The following is a 24,548-nucleotide window of genomic DNA, read 5'->3' as shown; positions in this document are numbered from 1 at the left end:
CCCAGGGACCATTGCGAGGACGATAGCCACGCCTACTCCCACGGGAGGAGAACCAGGAAGTCAGCTGAAGTCATCAGAAATAAAAGGTAAGTAAATAATATTTTTTTTTTTCAGGGTTCGTTTAGGTAAGTATGCTGTCTGTTGATTTTAATAACATGAACTTTCATTTTTAGGTACCAAACCACTTTAAACACTGTGTAATTGACAGAAACCATTAAATCAGGCCAAGACAGAAGTACAGTTAAATCACACTTATTTTATAATAAAAGTAAAAAGAACAAAGGTAGTCAAATCATAGCCAAAGTTCAGTAACCAGAATGGATAGTCAGCCAAGCCAGAAATCAGGGATCAATGTAGTGGAACAGCAAGCAGGATCTGGTGCCAGAAGGGATGTCGGCAAAGCAACTCTTGAACAGGTTCGCAGGAGGTGGTTTCTGTGTTATTGACCAAGGTGAAGGCTGAGCTCCTCTGGACAGCTTAAGTAGGCAGGACTGACAAGCAGGATATCATCAACAGAGTAACTGTGGAGAGATAGGAGGTAATTAGCCGAATCAACGACCCCTCCCCCTCGGAGGACCACCAGGCTTGAGGGGAAAACGTCTATGGAAATAACGGAGAAAGACAAGGGCATGTACGTCTGAGGATGAGACCCAAGAGCATTCCTCCGGACCATACCCTTTCCAATGCACCAGGTACTGTATGCGCCCACGGAACCTATGGGAGTCATCAATGGACTGTGCTTCATATTCCTCATGGTTCTCAACCTGTACAGGGTGAGGACGTGGCACTGAGGTGGTAAAGCAGTTGCAGACCAAAGGTTTTAATAAGGAGACATGAAATACATTCAAATTACGCATTAGAAGGAAGGTCTAATGCTTAAGCCACTGGGTAATCCTGTGAAGAATAGGGAAAGGCCTAATAAACCAAGGTGCGAAATTCAGTGAGGGAACTCAAAGTTGGAGGTTGCTAGATGACAGCCAGACCCTGTCCCAACCTGGTAGGAAGGCGCAGGCAGGCGTCTGCGGTCAGCGTGGAGTCTTTACCTATTAGTATGCCGCAAAGACCACGGAGATGCTCCTTTAACGCAGGAATACTCTGGGGAACAAACAAGCAGGGGCGGACTGACAACTCATGAGTCCCCCGGGCAATAGGAGATTATGGGGCCCCCAGGCAGTCAGAGATTATGGGGCCACACAGTATACAAAAACACACACATACAGTATACAATCACACAGTATACACATACATGTACACACATTATACACAGACATGTTTATATTGGCTGAGAAGGTACTAGAGAGGTGGGGCAGCTATAATCTCTGGATTTTTAGACCAAAAAAAACACAGATTTTTACATACTATCCCTGGTTTTACTGTGGCTGGCAACCCTGATGGGGCCCCCTAGTAGCCTGGGGCCCTCGGGCAGTGCCCGAGTGGCTGAGTGGTCAGTCCGCCCCTGCAAACAAGTCAGGCAACATGGAAGGTTGGAAACCATAATTCGCCATAAACGGGGACAATCGGGAAGCAGAATTCAAGGCACTATTGTGAGCAAACTCTGCCCACGGTAATAGGTCTAACCAGTTGTTATGATGGTCAGAAATATAGCAACATAGGAATTGTTCCAAGGACTGATTGGCTCGTTCTGCAGCCCCAATAGACTGCAGGTGATACGCAGTGGAGAAAGCAAGCTGAATTCCCAACTGTGCACAAAAGATTTGCCTGAACCGGGACACAAATTGACTACCCCTCCGAGACAATCACCATGGGTAGCCCATGTAAGCGGAAGATCTCCCGACTCCCGAGCAAAAAATGGAAGCCAGTTCCTTAGAAGTGGGCAACTTCTTAAGTGGAATACAATGGCACATCTTTGAGAACTGGTCAACCACCATAAGGATAACAGTGTTGCCCTGGAAGTTGGGTAACTCCACAATGAAATCCATACACAGGTGGGTCCGGGGCTTCTCTCCATTGGGTATGGGTTGTAGGAGGCCCACTGGAAGGTGTCGTGGAGTCTTACTCTGAGCACACATGGAACAGGCAGCTACGAAGGCAGTTATATCAGCCCATAGACTAGACCACCAGAATTGTTGGGAAATGGCCCAAAAGAGTTTATTCTTCCCAGGGTGGCCAGCAGCCTTGGGAGAATGGTAAGTCTGTAACATGGTAGTATGGAGACTCTCTGGGACAAAGCAGCAGTCACAAGGTTCCTCAGGAGGAGCATGGACCTGAGCAGCAAGAATTTTGTCACCCAGAGGAGAAGTAAGACTGGTATGAACCGTAGCCAGAATACGATCAGGATGAATCACAGGAACCGGAACCAACTCCAACTTGGAAGTGGAGGAAAATTGTTGTGACAAGGTGTCAGCCCTTACATTCTTAGTACCAGGTAAGAATGTGACAATGTGAGTGAAACTTGACAAGATCCCATCGCAACCTTCTGGGAGAGAGGCGTTTAGCCTCAGACAAGAATGTGAGATTCTTATGGTCAGTAAGAATGAGAACCGGCACAGTGGTACCCTCGAGAAGATTTCTCTATTCTTTCAGGGCTAAAATGATCACCAACAGCTCTGTCGCCAATCTCGTACTTACACTCCGCAGGTGACAATTTCTTGGAAAAGTAGCCACAATGATGCATAGCACTCTCAGAGGTGGGACGTTGAGACAGAAGGGCACCAACATCAGTCTCAGAAACATCACCCTCAAGGATAAAATGTAACATAGGATCAGGATGTGCCAACACAGGAGCAGAATCAAAGGCAGCCATGAGACTCTCAAAGGCCTTAATGGACTCTGCAGAATAACTCTGTGGGTTACTGTCCTTTCTGGTCACATCAGTCAGGGGCTCGACCAGAGAGGAGAAGTTATGAATAAACATCCGATAATAGTTGGCAAAGCCCAGGAAAAGCTACAGAGGACGTAAAACCACGGGTCGGCCACTGTAGAACTGCTGAAAGTTGTATTGAAAAACCAGCAGTGGAAATTACATAACCCAGGAATTTAACCTGTTCACGATGGAACTCGCACTTCTCCAGTTTATAATAGAGATTGTTCTATCTTAGTTTCTGAAGTACATGACAGAAATTTGTGTAACGGCTCTTCAGGGACTTGGAAAAATGTGAGGATATTATCAAGATAAACCCCCACATATAACTGCAACAAATCTCTCTGGACATTTTTAATAAATTCCTGGAAAACTCCCGGGGCATTACAAAGGCCAAAAGGCAGTACGAGGTACTCATAATGGCATGTTCTGGTATTAAACGCAGTTTTCCACTCATTGGCCTCCTTAATCCTCATGTAATTGCATGCCCTTTTCATATCAAGCTTTGTGAAAACCGTTGCTCCCTTGAGGCGGTCAAAAAATTTCATAATCAACCGAATCGGATAGGCATTCTTAATCGTGAAACGATTGAGACCCCTATAATCAGTACAAGGTCTCAGTTCACCAATCTTCTTCTTTACAAAGAAGAAACCAGTGCCAGCAGAAGACGCAGATTTGTGGAAGAAACCTCGAGAAAAAGTGTGTCTGCACTGGCCTTATCCTCTAAGACCGACAAAGGGTAAACCTGGCCACTAGGGAGTATGGCACCAGGTTAAAGGTCAATTGCGCAATCATATGGCCGGTATGGAGGCAAACTACTGGCTTGACCTTTGTCAAAGACATTGCTAGCAGGGAGGAGAGTGAAGAGGTACACAAGATCTTGGCTACTTTCTGGAAACATGTCTCACTGCATTGTGCTGACCAGGAGAGAACCTCTGCATGGAGCCAATCAAAAGAGGGGTTGTGCCTCTGTAACCAAGGATAACCAATAACCAGTGGAAACTTAGGTGAGGAAATAACTTGGAATTGGATTATCTCATGGTAAAGAGCCCCTACGGCCATTGGACAATGGAACTATCTCATGAGTCACATGGGCAGGTTGTAGAGGTCTCCCATCAAGAGCCTCAATGGCAAGTGGAGTGTCACGCAGCTGCAACGGAATCAAGTGCTTTGATACAATGGCAGCATCAATGAAAAGGCCTGCAGCCCAAGAGTCGATTAGAGCCTGTATCTCGACGGATGACTCAGCCCAAGAAAAGGTAACCAGAACTAGGGGCTTACCCTTCAGGATAACTGGGCATGAAACAATGCCACCTAAGGTCTGTCCATGACAGGAACTCAAGGTTCAAGCATTTCCTGGATGGGTAGGACAAGACTTCAAAAAGTGAACTGCCTGGATACAATAAAGGCACAATATCTCCCTCCTCCTAAAGATTCTCTTATCTGCAGAAAGATGCATGAAGCCCAAGTGCATGGGTTCACCTTCACTGACCGACTCGGTACCCGGAGGCATGGGAGTTGAGGGAGGCACAGGTGGGACTGCAAAGCTTGGAGATAAACACACAGGAAGCTTCCGCAAGAGCTCCTTGCGGAAGAGAGTCTTTCTCTGAGTCTGGAGTCTTTGAGGATGGCAAACGTGATCAACGTCTCCAGCTCTGTGGGTATATCTCGGGCTGCCATCTCATCCTTGATGGTATCCGAGAAAGCATGCGAAAAAGCAGCCACGAAGGCCTCATTGTTCCACGCAACCTCTGCTGCCAGAGTACGGAATTCAATGGTGTAGTCAGCAACAGTTCTCGTACTCTGTTTGATGGACATGAGGCACTTGGCAGCAGAAGTAAAGTGTGCGGGAACGTCAAATACCCCTTTAAATGAAGCAACAAACTTGGCAAAACAACAGGTTTTTGAGTCTCCCATAGAGTGTTACCCAGGCCAAGGCTCTCTTATAAAGCAAAGATATCATGAAACCTACTTTGCTTCTGTCCGTGGGAAATGCCTGGGGCAGCATCTCAAAGTAAACTTCAACCTGGGTGAGAAACCTCTGCATTGGACTGGATCACCCCCAAATCACTGGGGAAGCAGAGCGGAACCAGACATACCTCTTATAGAGGTAATATTCGAGGCGGGTGCCTGCACAGAAACTGGCGCAGAAGCAGGGTCGGCCTGCAACATAGGTTGTGCCATTTTTTTTTTTTTTGCCCTTGGAATGTGAAAATATTTCATTGTATATTGATCAATATGATTATATTATTGCATGTATTTAATATTGATTGGACTGTGTTGGATGCTCCAAATTTGTATGAGGGATCTCCTGTATGTTTCCCACTTTATGAGTCTGTACGGGCACCCCGGGGCAGGAATGACCTATAAACCCGTTTAACCAGTTATGGGTTTGGCCAGCCTGCCCCGTTTTCTAAGTGTGAGGTTTTTTCATTGCCCGTTAATTGCAAATAGTTTTTTCTTTGCCATCATTCGAAACCGGGGATTATATGGGGATTGGCAATTATATTTAGCCATCCCCATCCCCGTGCATTTGCAAATTGTTCTGTCCGAGAATAGGACCAGGGCATAGTGCCCATTTCCAACATGGTCGCCTGCCCCTAACAAGTGTGACGCTTGGTTTGAGTGCGGACATGGATAGACAATTACGGGCAAACTCCCTGACTCTGGCCATATTCCAAAATGGCCGATGCGCTGTAACGACGTAGTTTACATCCTCCGCGCATGCGCAATGTAAAACGTACGCGCAGCAAGGAAGTCCTCCGTATAGGTGTGCCCGCAGCCCGGCGGTGACATCAGACGCCGCCGGGCTGGAGCCATGAGATAAGACGCCGGTCCCGCCAGTGTCGGTGGGGCGAGCGACGGGAGAAGACACTTGGGGATGTTCCCCAGCGAATGAACACTCAAACTATTCTGTCTAGAACACTATTCTAACTAACAGGTAGGAACTTGGAAGTTTCGCTGGGACTCAGAGGATATAGCTCAGGGCCCAATTGTGGAACTATTTTATCCATGTCTCTGAGGATGATCCATATTAATATTAGGATGTGGTCCTTTTTTATATTTTTTCTCCTAGATTTTCACAGACGAATATCTCTTGTTCAAAAACGTACTTTGTGTAATTTCTTTCTGACAATACACAGATTATGTTGGTATTGGACATGTTTAACTGGTTCTAATTCAGCTATTCCCTGGACTTAGCCAGGTATGTTTTCAAGTCAATTGTTATGTTTATTTGCTCTAGACTTAAATAGTTTAGAGATATTATATACATCATTTTTTTCTCGTGCCTCTGCAGACTCTTGGGAGAGATCGGGGATCCCCAATGGTGTTTTCATCACACTCCACTTATTTGGTGGGAGAAAAGATTTTTTCGCTCAGCAACAATAAATATTTACATTAACAACATACAATATACAAATTCACAAACTGTATGGGGTAAGATGTTTTTTTAGTTTTCAGTTTTTGTTTTTTTTAACTTTATCTGTAATCTCCAAAATGGAGAACTATGTTATTATTCAAATATATCTAACAAATTTGGATGTCATTCATAGGAGTGAATGTCTCCTTTCATTAATTAATCAAAAAAATTTTTTTTGTTTACCATAATTATGTCCTTTTCATTATTGTATAGGCAGTTAATTCAACTCTTTGGGTCGAGTGTTTTGATCTGAATGGATCTATTGCCACAACTATTTAATTATATGTTTTAGGTTGTTTGGTGGACATTTTATGTGTCCCCTAGGGGTCCTTTATATGTAATAATTTATTTATATTTGTATATTTTCAGTTTTCTATCTATTGCTGTATGCTGCAATTGTCCTGAGGAAGCTCAGAAGAGCGAAACATGTAGGAAAGAAACAATGCAGGCTAAATCATATACAAATGTGGTAATCTGTGGAGTTTTGTAGGATTCTGCACCAACCTTTGTATATTTATATTTCTCACAATGTATATGTATGGATAAAATTGTTTTCCTCATCTGGGAAATGCTTTTTGTACATTTAATAAAACTTTATTGATTTTTATTTATTGTTTGTATATATTTGGTGCCGTTTAGAAAATCCCGGGGGTTGGTTACCCTCCAGTCCCCTGTTACGTATTTCTCCTTTCCTTTTACATTTCTTAACTGGGATGTGGTACCTTTTAATTTATTGATTTACTGACCACTAGCCTTTCTATATATATCTTTTGTCCATAGGTTGTGCCAGGTTGGCCATGGTGGGAGGCTCAAGGTGAGCCGTGAGACTCAGGAGTGTTTGTAATGCCATGGCAAACTAATCCATGCGGTGATCCATTTCATCCAGTCTGGAAAAAATATTACCAACAAGTGGATTGACTGTGTCTTCTGAATTCATGTCCTTCATCTACTGTCAGAAACCAGGAAACCAGGCTAAAACAGAAGTACAGTTAAATCACACTTGTTTAATAATAAAAGCAAAAAGAACAAATGTAGTCAAAACATAGCCAAAGTTCAGTAACTGGAATGGATAGTCAGCCAAGTCAGAAGTCAGGGATCAATGTAGTGGAACAGCAAGCAGGATTTGGAGCCAGAAGGGATGTCAGCAAAGCAAGTCTTGAACAGGATTGCAGGAGATGATTTCTGTGATGTTGACCAAGGTGAAGGCCGAGCTCCTCTGGACTGAGCAGCTTAAGTAGGCAGGACTGACGAGCAGGATATTATCAACACCTGAGTAACTGTGGAGAGATAGGAGTTGGAAATTAGCTGACAGCTGAGCAGCCATCTCAGAGAAGGAAGGGCTGAGCCGCCCCGACAGTAATCAAACTAGAACTCTCTAACTCAGAAATATTTAGGTTCACCAAATCCCACATTATTTACACTCGCTTTGGAAAAACAAACCTAATCCCCCGACATTCATGAATTATGAATGGTGGTGTGGCCAGGTCATGGAGTAACTAGCGAGGAGTACTATGAAACTCCCATATATGGAGGAATGGCAGAAAGATCTCCAAGAGGACTGGGATTTGGAGGATTGGAATTAATCCTTCTCCAGGGCCTACAAATACATTTTCAACTCCGCCCAAATAGAAGCCAACCTCAAGGTACTCACAAGATGGTACCTAGTCCCTGCTAGACTGGCTACCATCTGTCCCTCCTCCTCCCCTTTATGCGTCAGGTGAGGTCACACACTTGTGCACGATGATACATGTATGGTGGGAATGGCCAAAAATTGGAGGGTACTGGAACAAAATATTTCACCTTATCCACAGGGTAACTGACTATGTGATCCCACAGACTCCCTCAGTAGCCCTACTTAATTCCCCCATCCTTAAAACTCCCAAAAATACCCAAAAACAAATCCTCTTTATGCTGCTGGGAACCAAATTATCCATAGCTAAAGCCTGGAAACAACCCAAGGTCTCCATCCTCCATCAACTAAAAGAAAGAGCTCATGGATAATGACCCAAGAAAATATAGTAAGCACTATTCTAGATGATTCAAAACAATTTGAAGTGATCAAGAACCATGGGCCCAACATGTTGATATCTCTCTCCTACATGGATCCAGATGTACATAAGTGGACGAGGGGATGTCTTGGAAGCCGACAGGTATCTTCTTACTCCTCTCTACTCTACCTCTTCCTTTTCTCCTTTTCTTCTCTCTTTATTTCACTATAAGATTACATAGACACGACATTGTGTTTAAGTTCAGAGTTCCTTATCTTTAGCGGGAACCAGGAGTTCAACACCTACTTATTTGTCCATCCAAAATGGTTTTCATTGTGACTCCTTCTAGACACTAATTTAATAAAATTGATCCAGTTACCCAGTAATGATTGGAGGTACAAAGTATATCCCAGTTGAAGGTCGTAACACAACCTCTAAGGTCTAGGGATGGGGGGTGGCAACTCCAGCTACTACACGACACAGCGTGTTCCCATAGGGGGTGTCAGGGGCTGGGCGGTGGTCTCATCAACTCACTGCTAGTACCCTACAGCATCCATTGTATGTACTATAATACTTATTGTACACATGTAATAATTCTGTTTCTACAAGTTTGTTCCACTGATTATTTTGCTTCTGGTTTGTGAACTGTCATTATTACCTTTCCCTGTACTGACATCTTATTGAAATTCAATAAGATTTTTGAAGGAGGAAAAAAAAAACATAATTTTTTTGTTCATTTTTTTTTTATCTTTCAATGTTTTTTATTAAAGTTTTCACAAACGAGCAGACAGGAACACAAATATAAGATAACATTGACACCTTCTGTTACACTGACCGAGAGAAATGAATGACATATATAGTGTGACAGCAGGCAGGTAAAATCACCTGGTTGCATCCAGGATGGAAAATATGTATGCCCTAGATTCAGGCTTTGTTGACTTATACCACTAGGGGGAGTCCTGTATGGGAAGAGTTAATGAGCCCAGCTGAAGTAAGTGGGCTCATTAAGACCTATATAAAAAAGAAAAAAAACAGCATGCTTAGGGAGATGCTCCATGCTAGAAACAGTTCTGTTTGTGTAGACTGGGGAGTGTGGTATCTGTCCTGTGTGGTGAGTCGCCTGTGTGGCAAATTTCTAAAACAGGGAGATAAGGACTGGGGTAGCACAAGGATGCACCTAGTTGTTAGATAGGGAATCTACGTGTGTAGTAAGCATTCAAGATGACCAGGAGTTCTTTTCATGTTTCTTTTTGTTTTGCTATTAAATTTTTCACTGCATATATTATAAATAAAGGCACCTTTTCATAGTTTCATATTTTCATAGTTAGTTAGGTTGAATAAAGACATCAGTCCATCCAGATCAACCTGAGTGAGTGTCTACAATTGTCCCTATCCCTGTACATTGCACACTCACATTGGTCCCTACAATCCAAGGTCCCCATTCATATACTAGGGCCAATTTTGGACAGAGGCCAATTAACCTACCTGCATCATTTTGTTTTTTTCACCTACAACGCTGTCTACTGTGACTGATTTTGTGTGGTGAACCCATCCAGGGGGTCACACACACCCGCTGCCAAGCTAGCCCCCTCCCTCGCAGTTGGTGGAGAAGCCGGGGGCAGTTTTTTTTTAAGGCCAGCATGGAGGAGATACTATGACAGCTGGTTCTAGCAAATGCAAATCAGCAGCAGACAAATGCAGGTTTGCAAATGAGCCTTGCAGCCCAGGAACAGACAAATTCAACTTGGCAGCAGAGTCTGGAAGCTCAGAAGAAAGCTCACCAGCAGAGTCTGGAAGCTTACAATAAGCCCAGCAGCAATCTGAGGCCCGCTTCATAGACCTGTTACAGAAGAAAGAGCGAAGTCTCCAACAACAAATGGAGACATTAGTGCAGCAACGTCCGCAGACCAGTGCATGGCTGGGTATCAACCTGGCCGTCCGGGCTCAGCGTGTACATAACTGGACTTTCCGGGTTGGAAACCCCCCCCCCCCCGGTCTCAAATGTATGATCTCATTCACCTGAGCAGGAAGTGGCTGCAGCCAGAGACTTTAACCGCACTAAAGATTGTGGAACGTGTTGTTATGGATCGTTTCCTGAGAGCTCTTCCTACTGCCATCCAAAAGTGGGTAAGCCATGGAGACCAAGAAACTGCAGATAAGCTTGTGGATCTGGTTGAGAGGTACCTGTCTACAGAGAACCTGACCGCCTCTTCCAGGGACTCAAGGACTTTCCGCCCTAAGACCAGACCATCCTCAATGGTGGGTAAGATGACTCCAAGGGGTGAGGGTGGAGAGAGTGAGAGAGTGGGAGTTCTACCTAATGTCGGGAAGCCAAGGCCACAAGAGGCAGCGTAAAAAAATATTATTTGCTACCGCTGCCGACAAGAGGGACATATTGCAGCCAATTGCCCAGTTGTTGATGAGCCTATGCAATGTGACTTTATAAGGGACAAGCGTCGGTGGCTGTTTGCGACAGTTACATGCACTGCCATTCGGGACCTGAAAAACATTTATGTAAAAGGTGTATTAATGGTAGAAATGTTGTTGTGTTGCTGGATTCAGGTAGCCTGGTGAAATTGATAAAAGCTGAATTAGTTACTACAGAGGTCTCTGGGAATAACAAGGTGGCTGTTATTTGTGTGCATGGGGACAACCGAGAGTATCCTGTGACTTCAGTGTTTTTGAGACCCCCAAAGATAACCTCTCTCATCAGGTGGGGTTACTGTCTCACTTACCACATGATGCCATTGTGGGAAGGGATTTTCCAAAAATCTGAGAACTCTGGGATTGTCTTGAGCCCCCCCATTGGTGCCCCTACAGACCAGGAAGGTGATGACCAGAATTCCTATGAGAGTGGTGAGGACTCCCTTGTTGGTATTGGTGGGGGAAACTCTGGAAACTGGGGAGGAGCCAACATCCTCAGATGAAAACATGCCATCTGTGGAGTTTTCAGATCTTGAGGTTCACAGGGAAAATTTTGCCACAGAACAGTTAAAAAACCCCATCCTAATAAAGGCACGGGAAAATGTGGTGAAAATAGATGGCGATTTAGTGAACCCAGATAAGACTTGCACTTACCCATACTTCATTGTGGAAAGGGACCTGCTGTATTGAGTGGCTCAAAGGGCAGAAGAATCCATTGAGCAACTTGTGGTGCCCAAACCTTACAAGAAGTTGGTGTTAGAATTGGCCCATGGGCACATTCTTGGAGGTCATCTGGGGACATAGAAAACCAGAGAGAGAGTATTGAAGAGATTCTATTGGCCTGGGGTCATGAAGGAAACAGATAAATATTGTTCCTCCTACCCTGTGTCAGATGTCAGCACCTATGCTACATTTCCATAACCCAGTCTGGTTTACTACACTGCAAATATATAATTGAGAACTGAGCTAGTTGAGCTGCTTGGTAGTACCTTAAAAGGTCAGTCAATCCCAGGCCTCCTTGGGTACGTCTTCTAACTAGTATGCTTTTGGGACACTGGTAACCCTTATTGCCCCAGATAAAGCGTATAATTGGGGATTGAAATTTATGTAATTGTGGTCTCAGGATTGAGATTATTAAAATGACCCTTCTTCCTAGGATATTGTACTTGAGTCTCCCCAACCATGAAAGGCCCCCCTTCCCCCAACCAGATAGGTCAAGTTTTTATACATGGGAGGGTAGTTAGCATTGTAGAGTTGGTCAATACTAGCTGTCAAATTGACCCCCAAGTAAGAGAGGTAGAAGTGAGCATTGGACCACCAGAGATTTTAAGTTTAAGGAAATACGCGTCGACTCCAGTAGGGTACGTGAATTAGAAGTAGGGTTCTGTTTGTGGATTTTGGAGAGTTTTAGAAATTCCTGTTCTAACTTGGTTATATCAGCTCATCTTTCACATAGAAATTTGGATAATCTTGCTCCGTATCACTACTTTATGAGCTGCCCTGAGTATTTCAGGAGAGACCTCCCCATTATCATTGACCCGAAAGTACTTCCCAATATTTTTGTCTAGTACATTACATTGGACTGGGCCACTTAGAAGCGATTCATTGAGACGCCATCTAAATCTGCCGTCTGAGGTATGCAGGACTTGAGTGATCTGACAGTGGGGAGTCTCTGATGAATGATATAATGGCACAGGGAGTAGCAGATGCCACTATAAATATGTGATCTATCCTCGCATACCTTTGACGAGAAGCTGAAAAAGGAGTATAGTCTTTATTTGTAGGATTAATTTCTCTCCAAATATCCACTGACCCGTGCGTATAAAGAATTTTATCAATCTTTAAGCTTTGTTTGGGGGGCAGAGCAGTCTGGAGTGAGTATTTCCAGTTTTTTTCTAACATTTGATCCAATGCTACATTGGAGTCTCCTCCTAAAATCAATGTTCCTAGAAAGTATGGGGGAAAAGCATCCATCAGGGAATTGAAAAAGGCCTACTGACCCTGGTTCAAGGCATAATACAAGATAAATGTATATTGGACCCCGCCAATGGACCCAGAGAGGTGAATATATCTCCCCATTGGGGTCCCTTATTACCTCTGTAGAAGAAAAGGTGGTATTTTTTAGAAAAAAAGATCCCCATCCATCTAGTTTTATCCTCTGTGTCCACTAAGTAAAATTTGGGGTATTTGGTGTGGATGAATGAGGGATTATCTAATTTGGGAAAATGTGTTTCCTGTAACAGAATACCTCTATCTGAAGCGATAATAGGGTTTGAACATGTTTTCGTTGTTTTAATGGGGAATTCAGTCCCTGGACATTGTGGTATGCCACTCGAAAAGAGGGAACGTTTCCTTTACCTGGCACCACGGATCAATGGGAAAGGAAAATGCATCAGTGAGTAGAGCCCTTCCTGAACCCACATATGACTCTCCAGGAACTACTGCAGACCTAGTAAAGCTGGATTGGGGCCTGCAAACAACTTGCTACTGTTGCTCACTTGGTGCATGAAAAAGTAAAGGAAAAGTGAGAAAAAGGAGTAGAGAATAAGAAACCTGAGTTGTAAACCCGAATAGAGCAGAGGTCCGAGAAGATCACAGGAAAACACCGCAGGTCTCTCCTCATGACATGAGAGAGAGGGGTAATTATGCCTACCCCTCCCCTATCAGGAGGAGTTCTGTCTAATGGCAGACTAACTACCCCCACCACATGGAACAAAAGTCAACATGCAGAGGCAGAGGGAGGTCCACTACAGTACATCCCTTCCGTCATCCCCAGCCGCCTATTTTAACTATAGAGAAGGAAGGGGTTCCGCCCCATAGGACAGGTTATTTCTATAGGTATAGAACTAAACCCCTCCTCCACTCCCAGATTATATCCAAAGCTCAGGAGTAGGGATGAGCTTCGTGTTTGAGTCGAACATACGTTCGACTCGAACATCGGCTGTTCGCCCGTTCGGCGAATACTGAACGTTATGGGCCGTTCACGCCAAATGCGTGTGGCGCTCACGGCCCACAATGCACTGTGCCATCGCAGTGCATTGCTGGCTCATGATTGGCCAAGCATGCACTGTGACCCCGCATGCTTGAATCACATCTCCGGCAGCGAGGAGAGCCATGATTGGCCACAGGCAGGATGCGTCTGTAGGAGTTAGTGGGTGTTCTCTGTGTACCTTCAACACAGTATACACCGTTCATTATCGGCCGATTTTGCGTTCTTGCTCTTCTGTAATTGAGCTGTTAGCAATCTGCAGGAGTTTGTGCCTGTTGTCTGCGTGCCCTGACCGCAGTATACACCGTTATATCCACCTATATAGCTAGCTATATTGCTCTTTTGCAATAGAGCTTGCAGTCAGTTGTAGGAGATTGTGCCTGTTGTCTGCGTGGCCCAATTTTTCAGCCCCTGTTTAACAGGGACGTTAATTAAAATTTTTGATGCAATTCTTTGCAGCAGGGCTCATTCCTGCACTACAACTAGAGTATATGGGAGAGGTTGCAATGTCGTGGCACCAGCACCAGTGCCTAAGGCCCAATTTTTCAGCCCCTGTTTAACAGGGGCATATAATTACAATTCTTGATATAATATTTCACAGCAGGGCCCGTTCCTGTGCCCACCCAGAGTAACTGTGAGGACTTATAGTGTTGTGGCACCAGCACCAGCACCACAACCACCAAAGGTACATTTTTCTACCACTGTTCAACAATGGCATGTAATTACAATTCTTGATATAATCGATCACAGCAGGGTGCTCCAGCACCCACCAAGAGTCACTTTGAGGGCTTACAATGTTGTGGCAACACCAACACCTTGTTCCGCCATTTCTGCAGAGCATATAGTGCAGGCCCCTACTTTCAAACATCCAACTTACAAACATCTCCTACTTGCAAACAGAAGGAGACAACAGAAAGTGAGATGAAAAAAGACGGACGGCAAAACAAATTATACAGGGGTGATAACCCTTCCCTATGTTTTCCAAAAAGCTTAAAAATAGATTTTTTGACTGGAGCTACACTTTAAAAATGTACCAGTTCAAAATTACAAACAGATTCTACTTAACACAACAAATCTACACAGTCCCTGTCTTGTTTGCACCGCCTGTATACTGCTGTTCTGAGTATATAGGGCCTGGGGGCCCCACGTCTTTCCTTTTTTTAATATGGGTACGGGGTTCCCCTTAATATCCGTACAAGACCCAAAGGGGCTGGTAATGGGCAGGGGGGGGCTACTCATGCCATTTTTCTCAATGATTTTCATACATATTGTCGGAACCAGATATTACATTAAAACCGCAAGCAGTTTTAAATTACTTTTTTTCCATTAAATGTCATTTTGTGCAGGGACTGTTCTAAACACCGGAAACACGTGGCACTTCACAGGCATACTATAGACACCCCCCAGGCATGATATTTAAAGGAATATTTCACTTTTTTTCACTTTAATCGTCATTAAAATCAGTACTCCCGCCAAAACAGACATTTTTAAAAACATTTTAGGCATTGACCCATGTCCCCTGGGGCAGGAGCCAGGTCCCCAAACCCTTTTTAGGACAGTATCTTGCATATTAGCCATTAAAATTAGCACTTTTTATTTTGAACGTTCGAGTCCCATAGACTTCAATGGGGTTCTAAATTTCGTACAAATTTTTGGTCCGTTCGAAAGTTCTGGTGCGAACCGAACCGGGGGTGTTCGGCTCATCCCTACTCAGGAGCCTCCAGGTAGAAATTGGGGTACCCCAATTGGGGACCTCCCATCCCTCACCCCAAACTCTCCTAACAAGGAGCCTCCCAGAAACCAACTACAGGCCTTCACACTGAGTAAGCACTGGGCTTTTTGCACAAAATTAAACAACAATTTGAGAGAAAGAAAAACAGTCCAACCTTTAAACTTAATTGTAAACCAAACAGAAATGGGATATGTCCCTCCAGTGGGAATCAGTTTATCTTCATGGGATCTATGTCCCGTTGTATCAGAGAGAAAAAAGGAAGAAGAAAAGATAATCTAAGAAACGTGAACCCCTAAACAGAGGAGTCTCGGATGATGTGATTGTCCACAACATCAAAAAAGTAGAAAAAAAGAAATCCCCAAGTGGTCAAGGCAGGTGAAAATCCTTGGAGCGTTTGGATTGTTGTCGTTTCCAAACAGGGATTATTGGGATCTGTGGTGAGGGTGGCTTGGCAGATGCAGTGTTCTTGTGACTTTAAGGGGAGGATGTATCAAGCGAGATAAGGCCCAGGTGTATTATCAGCTATTCTCTTTCGGGAAGAGTGGTGAATCCATGTTTTATTCTTGTGGGAGAAAGAGGGATGAAAGATATGACTTGATTGATTTCTGAGCCAACACTTGAAGAAGAGGATTCAGTGCTCTCCTCCACTGAATAGCGAATGGGGACAGGGCAGCCACCAGAAATTGTGGGGCCCCTTATACAGGTTTAGGCCTGGCTTTAAGCCTGCCCCCCCCAGCCTGACAATTAACATTCCCCAGGGTCCAGCACACTGGCCGTCCCACTAAGTCCTTCAGTGCCTTAGCCCCCCTCACACCTGTATGCTCTCAGCCCCTTCAGACCTGTACGCTCTCAGCCCCCTCACACTTTTATGCTCTCAACCCCCCTCACACCTGTACGCTCTCAGTCCCCCTCACACCTGTACTCTCAGTCCCCCTCACACCTGTAGGTTCTCAGCCCCCTCACACCTGTAGGTTCTCAGCCCCCCTCACACCTGTAGGTTCTCAGCCCCCTTCACACCTGTAGGCTCTCAGCCCCCTCACACCTGTAGGCTCTCAGCCCCCCTCACACCTGTAGGCTCTCAGCCCCCCTCACACCTGTAGGCTCTCAGCCCCCTCACACCTGTACGGTCTCAGTCCCCCTTACACCTGTACGGTCTCAGTCCCCCTCACACCTGTACGGTCTCAGTCCCCCTCACACCTGTACGCTCTCAGTCCCCCTCACACCTGTACGCTCTCAGTCCCCCTCACACCTGAACGCTCTCAGCCCCCCTCACACCTGCACGCTCTCAGCCCCCCTCACACCTGTAGGCTCTCAGCTCCCCTCACACCTGTAGGCTCTCAGCTCCCCTCACACCTGTACGCTCTCAGCCCCCCTCACACCTGTACGCTCTCAGCCCCCCTCACACCTGTAGGCTCTCAGCCCCCCCCACACCTGTAGGCTCTCAGCCCCCCTCACACCTGTAGGCTCACAGCCCCCCTCACATCTGTACGCTCTCAGCCCCCCTCACATCTGTACGCTCTCAGCCCCCCTCACACCTGTACACTCGCAGCCCCCCTCACACCTGTAAGATTGCAGCCCCCTCTCACACCTGTAAGCTTCCACCACTCACATGTGTATATATGACATGCATGTAGGGGCAGCACAGTGGTGTAGTGGCTAGCACTCTCACCTAGCAGTAAAAAGGGTCACTGGTTCGTATACCAACCACGACACTACCTGCCTGGAGTTCGCATGTTCTCCCTGTGCCTGCGTGGATTTCCTCCGGGTACTCCAGTTTCCTCCCACACTCCAAAGACATGCTGGTATGTCAATTGGCTTCTGTACAAAATTGGCCCTAGTATACGAATGGGGACCTTGGATTGTGGGCTCCTTGAGGGTAGGGACCGTTGTGTGTGTGCAATTTACAGGGATAGGGACAATTGTAGGCACTCACTCAGGTTGAACTAGATGGACTTGTGTCTTTATTCAACCTTAACAAACTATGCAACTATGTAACTACGTATACACACACAGGCATGTATACACAGAGAGACATGTGCACACACAGGACTAGCCCCAGCTCTTGTTTCCACATGCAGAGGGGTGTGCATGCAGGAAATGGCCAGAGGTGGCAGCAAAGAGCCCAATGTCAGCTCATGACAGAGCAGCAGCCTTCCTACTCACACACATACAGAGCTCCTCTGCACCCGCCCCTGCCTTCAAACATCCCTGCCAGTCGGCTGGGCCCATCCAGATGCTGGCGGCCCTTACAAGTGTATGGGCTGTATCCCCCTGATGGCGGCCCTGAATGGGGATAGGTCCGCAAACACTTGAATAGGATGGCCCTGAATGGATTGTCATTCAGCATCTCTAGGGAAATGCATTATATCTTCCTTCACCCTATAAAAAAGTGGCCAACTACATCCCTAGGAAGTCCACCTGACCGGGGGGGCTGAAGAGCTCCATGAGACCAGTAGGAGACTGTGGGCTAAATAGGGAATAGGGCAGACATGGGCGGGCTGGCTGTGTGGTCTCTCATAAGGGTTGATAGGAGATTATCTAGTGTTTTCTCCAGCAGGGATTCCGTGGATGTGGGGGACAAAACATTGGGGATGAGGTTACCAACTTGGTCCCATGGCTGAGATGGCTTCTGCCCCTTCATCAGCAGCGTGCTGCGTGCCGGCCGCCATCTTGGAATCCTCCGTGGGTGGTAGGCCAGAGCCGAGTTGCAGAGAAAGGTCACTTCTGGCTGAGCCTGATTACAGGGGGGTGTTCCCGGGCTCCTCTGTGATTGATTGAGCCTTGGGAGAGGAGGATCCGATTGGCTAACGGCTGCGATGGGACTGGAGAACCCGGGGATGGACGGAGCTCTGAGTTCTGGCAAGAAGGAAGTGCAATCTCCAGCCTGTATCTTGCTCCTGTCTTCCCTGTTGGCGCTTATATTTACTACTGCTCGTTATCGACCCTTGGCTTGTTCCACGACTACGCTTCTGCTTGATCCCAACCTACAACTACTCATTACCGACCTTTTGGCTTGCTTACTGACCACGCTTCTGTTTGATCCTTACCTGCTCATCCGCTACTGAACCCCGGCTTGCTCACCTCCTGGTGGGGCGATCCTGAGGACCGCGACCTGGTACTAACACGCAGCTAAATCCATATGGAGCTCTGGTGAAAACCGGTTAGTACTTAGACTCCGCACCTCAGGTGAGCCTGTGTCATCTGCCAGGGTTACTGCCTGTGTTCCTATCCTGCTGGTTAGTGGTAGTCCTGCAACTGCCATAGCAATTGGTCTTTGAGCCTGACCCCTGATCGTGACAGTCCCCTTTGTAAGATTTCCCCTCTAATTCTGTTTTCGTGTCAACCCAAAATTTTAAACAAGAAAAATACAGTTTCACTCTCCCTAATAGGGGGGAACATATAGCAATAAAATCTGACAGGTGTTCTAATTCTCCCTCCACCGAGTCTGGCTGCAATAAATTTAACTGGGAGCAGCTGAAGCTACAGCCTGTTCACTTCCTGGATTTACACAAAGGCACACCTCCAGCTCTGCAGCTCTCATTGGCCCTCTTATGACTCCCCCCCCCCTTTCTGGCAAACTCTTGAGACTGAGAGAGAGCTATGCATGATGTCATAAGCCTAGGCTTTTTACCAGACAAGAAACAGAAAGTGGGCTGTATAAGGCATTTATTTACTGGCAGAAAAAAGTGTTTTACTATCCAAAATTAAAACAAGGGCAAAAGATTTAATAGATGGAAAGATGAAAAAAATTACTGAAGTTACACTTTAACTACAGACGTACTGAGATCAGGAATTTCAGGAGGTACTCAATTACAAAGTTATAAAATAAACGGGCCCATTGTGAAAATGTTAAAATTGCTCTGGTCCATAAAGGGTATAAAGGTATGAGGGCTGACTTGATTAAAGAATATCTAAATGAAAAAACCAAAGGATTTAAAATGGCAGCGAAGCCTAACTCAATTATTCTTAAAAAATGTTCCCTCCCACTTCTTCAACCTATCCTGCATACGCTGTATAAAAAAGCTCTGGTTTCCTGATGTCAGAAAGTGGCTGCTGCAGGGGAGAGGAGAGAGAGCCAACAAAGGTTGGGCCATGGGAGCCTATGGGTGATGTAACAGCATCAGGAAATCACAGCTATTGCACAAAGGGGAGCCAAAGCTGCTGTATCATGTGACCGGACCAGACTGGATTACAAATAGCTAAATGCACAGATTGTTTCTTTTTTTCTTTAACTCTTAATATTTTTGGAATGCAAAAAAAGAAACCAAAAATGTAAGATGCAGGGAAGGGAACATATACAAACAAAAATACACACGAAGGAAACAGTGACAGTGAGCTGAAACAAGAAATGGTGTCTCAATGACTCTTTGGGTGTGTTAACAGGCAGATATAAAGTGTGTACTTGCCCCAACTGTTATCACTAATGCCCCATACACACTAGTGGAATTCTGCTCAAGCTTGGCTTGCATACAAACGGTCATACAAAAGTTCTCTGAAGTTTCGACCATCAAGAACGTGGTAGGCTTGTGCAATTCATTTCGTAACAAATCGAAATTCGGCTGAATGTTGCATCTTTCGGACATTCAGACGCATCCGAATGTCCGAATAAAAAAGTAACGAATAACAACGAATACGAAAGAAATATAACGAATGAATTCGACATGATTCGGTAGTTCTTTAACCACTTAACAACCGCCCATTGCCGATTAACGGCTTCAGGGCGGTTGTTTAACTCTGAGAGGCCGTTAATTAACGGCCTCCCAGAATTCTGCTCTCGCGCGCCCCCTAGGGCGCACACACGAGAGCATCTGTGACCGCTGGGTCCAGTGGACCCGGCGCATCACGAATCACGGTAAACGGCCGCTCATCGCGGCCGTTTACCACGTGATCGCTCCGTCAAATGACGGAGTGATCACTTGTAAACAAGCCGGCGTCATGTTATGACGCCGGTTCCTCCCTCCCCTCTCTGTACCGATCGGTACAGCGGAGGGGGAAGAGATCGGTGTCAGCAGCGATGTGGGCTGCATCTGCAGTGCCCACATCGCTGCTCACCGAAAATTAACCCCTCAATTCCCTGCAAATACTCTGCATTACTCTGCAATTCCCTGCAAATACTCTGCATTACTCTGCAATTCCCTGCAAATACTCTGCATTACTCTGCAATTCCCTGCAAATACTCTGCATTACTCTGCAATTCCCTGCAAATACTCTGCATTACTCTGCAATTCCCTGCAAATACTCTGCATTACTCTGCAATTCCCTGCAAATACTCTGCATTACTCTGCAATTCCCTGCAAATACTCTGCAATGCCCTGCAACACTCTGCATTGCCCTGCAACACTCTGCATTGCCCTGCAACACTCTGCAATGCCCTGCAACACTCTGCATTGCCCTGCAACACTCTGCATTGCCCTGCAACACTCTGCATTGCCCTGCAACACTCTGCAATGCCCTGCAACACTCCGCAATGCCCTGCAACACTCCGCAATGCCCTGCAACACTCCGCAATGCCCTGCAACACTCTGCAATGCCCTGCAACACTCCGCAACGCTCTGCAACACCCGCCAATACCCTGCAACACTCTGCAATGCTCTGCAACCCCCGCCGATACCCTGCAACACTCTGCAATGCTCTGCAACCCCCGCCGATACCCTGCAACACTCTGCAATGCTCTGCAACCCCCGCCGATACCCTGCAACACTCTGCAATGCTCTGCAACCCCCGCCGATACCCTGCAACACTCTGCAATGCTCTACAACACCCGCCAATACCCTGCAACACTCTGCAATGCTCTGCAACACCCGCCAATACCCTGCAATGCTCTGCAACGCAGTACTCTGCAACACCATGCTCTGAGATACCCAGCCATAGTCGGTGATACCCTGCAATACCCAGCCATAGACATCTCCCGCCGCCCTCCGCCCTCCGGTGCTTCTACCGAATCGCTAATACGATCAAAGCCAGAATCTTTTTTTTTTTTTTCAGGCTTCCCAGCTTAGAGGTGAGATGTGGGTCTTATTGACATCTCACTGTAAAGAGGACCTGTCATGCCATATTCCTATTACAAGGGATGTTTACATTCCTTGTAATAGGAATAAAAGTGATCAAAAAAATTATTTTTGGGGAAAAAAATGTCAAACTAAAATAAATAAAGTAAAATGAACAATAAAAAAAAATGTTTTTTTTAAAGCGCCCCTGTCCCCATGTGCTCGCATGCAGAAGCGAACGCATGCGTAAGTCCCGCCCACATATGAAAACGGTGTTCAAACCACACATGTGAGGTATCGCTGCGAACGTTAGAGCGAGAGAAATAATTCTAGCCCTAGACCTCCTCTGTAACTCAAAACATATAACCAGTAAAAAAAATGTAAATCGTCGCCTATGGGGATTTTTAAGTAGCGACGTTTGCCGCCATTCCACGAGCGTGTGCAATTTTGAAGAGTGACATATTAGGTATCTATTTACTCAGCGTAACTTCATCTTTCACATTATGCAAAAATTGGGCTAACTTTACTGTGTGTTTTTTTTTTAAGCACAAAACAGTTTTTTTTCCAAAAAAAAGCATTCGAAAAATTACTGCGCAAATACCGTGCGAGATAAAAATTTGCAAAGACCACCATTGTATTCTCCAGGGTGTTTGCTAAAAAAACATATATAATGTTTTGGGGTTCTATGTAATTTTCTAGCAAATAAATGATGATTTTTACATGTAGGAGAGAAATGTCAGAATTGTCCTGGGTGCTCCAGAACACCTGATGGCGCTCCATGCATGTTGGGCCTCTGTATGTGGCCACGCTGTGTAAAAGTCTCACACATGTGGTATCACCATACTCGGGAGTAATAGCAGAATGTGTTTTGGGGTGTAATTTGTGGTATGCATATGCTGTGTGTGAGAAATAACCTGATAATATGACAATTTTGTGAAAAAAAAAAAAAAAGTAAAAAGAATCTTGATTTTGCAAAGAATTGTGGGAAAAAATGACAACTTCAAAAAACTCATCATGCCTCTTACTAAATACCTTGGAATGTCTTCTTTCCAAAAAGGGGTCATTTGGGGGGTATTTGTACTTTTCTGGCATGTTAGGGTCTCAAGAATTGAAATAGGCCGTCAGTCCTTCAGGTGTGATCAATTTTCAGATATTGGCACCATAGCTTGTGGACTCTATAGCTTTCACAAAGACCAAATAATATCCACCAATTTGTACTTATTTTTACCAAAGATATGTAGTAGTATAAATTTTGGCCAAAATTTATGAAGAAAAAATTACTAATCTGCTAAATTTTCTAACAGAAACAAAGAAAAATTCGTTTTTTTACAGAATTTTCGGTATTTTTTCTTTTATAGCACAAAAAATAAAAAACCCAGCGGTGATTAAATACCACCAAAAGAAAGCTCTATTTGTGTGAAAAAAAGGACAAAAATTTCATATAGGTCCAGTGTTGAATGACTGAGTAATTGTCATTCAAAATGCGAGAGCACCGAAAGCTGAAAATTGGTCTGGTTATTAAGGGTGTTTAAGTGCCCAGTGGTCAAGTGGTTAAAGATCTAATGAAACAAAAGGTCAGCTCAAAGTAAATCTTACAGTCCAATCAACTAATTAATTTTGTGCCGGAGGTTGGATTACTGGCAAAGGGCATTCCTGAGAACTGAGTTAGAAGGGTGTTGTATTGTATTTTAGCTGAGGAGAAGAGACGTTGTCATTGTGTGTGTTAAAAGATTCAATAAACAAACGACTTTCCAAACTACGAATCATTATCACGAATGTCTATACATACATAAATAGCGAATTTTAACGAATACGAACAAATGAATTTCGACACTCTACGAATAATAACGAATTATCCGAAAACGTATTAACGTAACATAACGAATATAACAGAACAAAATGATGTATTTTACGAATGACAACGAACCAAAACTAAATGAAATTTTCCATTGTGCACAAGTCTAGAACGCAGTGACACTATAACAAGCCGAGAAAATTAAGTTCAATGCTTCTGAGAATGTGTTGAATTGTTTTCGAGCATGCGTAGAACTTTTGCACGTCAGAATTTGTACAGACGATCGGAATTTCTGATTGGAACTTTTTCCGACCGAAAAATAGAGAACCTGCTCTCAATCTTTTGCTAGCTGGAATTCTGCCAGCAAAAGTCCGATGGAGCATATACACAGTCGGAATTTCTGACCAAAAGCTCACATGCGACTTTTGCGGGCAGAATTTCTGATCATGTGATTCAGGCTTTAGTGCACACAGATCTTTTTTATACAGAGTATGTGGGATAGGTAGGAGTTGAGGGGGACAGGACATTTTTATGAATAGTCAGACACTTACCATTTTACATATTTTTGTTCTTGGATTTGGATATCTTTGAACCACTTTGGCTCTTGTACCGTTATACCCTTTATGTGCCTGAGCAATTTTAACATTTTCACTATGGGTCTGTTTATGTGGTGATAACTTTGGAATTACCTAGGTAATACATGGCCGCATATGGATATCCTGTTCCTTCAATAGCAGAGTTAAAGAGGAAGTAAACCCTGATGAGTTTACTTCTTCTTTCATTCCCTGCAAAGGTAAAGCATAATGGACTACTATGCATCGCATAGTAGTCCATTATGTGTCACTTACCTGACACAGGAGCCAGCGAAGTCACCGCTATCCCCTGTAGTCCGGCGCATCCATCTTCTCGGTGGGTCTCGCTGCTCCGCCGCTGTCATTCGGTGAAGCCGCGATGACGTCACTACCATGCATGCGCATGGGAGCTGACAGCGCGAGGAGAAAAAAAAAAAGCATATCCAGCGGACACCTGCCCCCTGCCAGTGCCCACCTGCCACCCGCAGTGCCATCCTGAAATAAAGTCAGTGCCCCCCTGTCAGTGCCACCCAGCAGTGCCCATAGTGCCCACAGTGCCACCCAGCAGTGCCCACAGTGCCACCCAGCAGTGCCCACAGTGCCACCCACAGTGCCACCCACAGTGCCACCCAAAATCTGCCTCAAAGGTGCTGCACCCCAGTGCCGCCCATCAGTGCCCAGCAGTGCCGCCCATCAGTGCCCAGCAGTGCCGCCCATCAGTGCCCAGCAGTGCCACCTATCAGAGCCACCTATCAGTGCCACCTATCAGTGCCCATCAGTCCCATCTATCTGTGGTACCTATCAGTGCCCATCCGTGCC

At 45.2% G+C, this 24,548-nt stretch overlaps 1 protein-coding gene across 5 annotated transcripts in view; it reads right to left on the bottom strand.

The window, feature by feature from the left end:
• LOC143933889 (dickkopf-related protein 3-like) overlaps positions 1–24,548 on the bottom strand; it is a 194,719-nt gene that overhangs the window by 38,887 nt on the left and 131,284 nt on the right. For 2 of the 5 annotated variants that reach the window (XM_077456999.1, XM_077456998.1), the window contains one exon: positions 11,309–11,446. The exons of the other annotated variants lie outside the window; for them this stretch is intronic. In XM_077456999.1, the coding sequence (XP_077313125.1) occupies positions 11,309–11,319 (11 nt within the window). In that variant the 5' untranslated portion in view covers positions 11,320–11,446. The remainder of the gene's footprint in view (positions 1–11,308; positions 11,447–24,548) is intronic. 5 annotated transcript variants of the gene reach the window in all.

Source organism: Lithobates pipiens, unplaced genomic scaffold (genome assembly GCF_037356315.1).
Source record: "Lithobates pipiens isolate NorthernLeopardFrog02 unplaced genomic scaffold, aLitPip1_a1.2 Scaffold_27, whole genome shotgun sequence".
NCBI classification, from domain to species: domain Eukaryota; kingdom Metazoa; phylum Chordata; class Amphibia; order Anura; family Ranidae; genus Lithobates; species Lithobates pipiens.
This window is presented reverse-complemented; position numbering and strand designations above follow the sequence as displayed.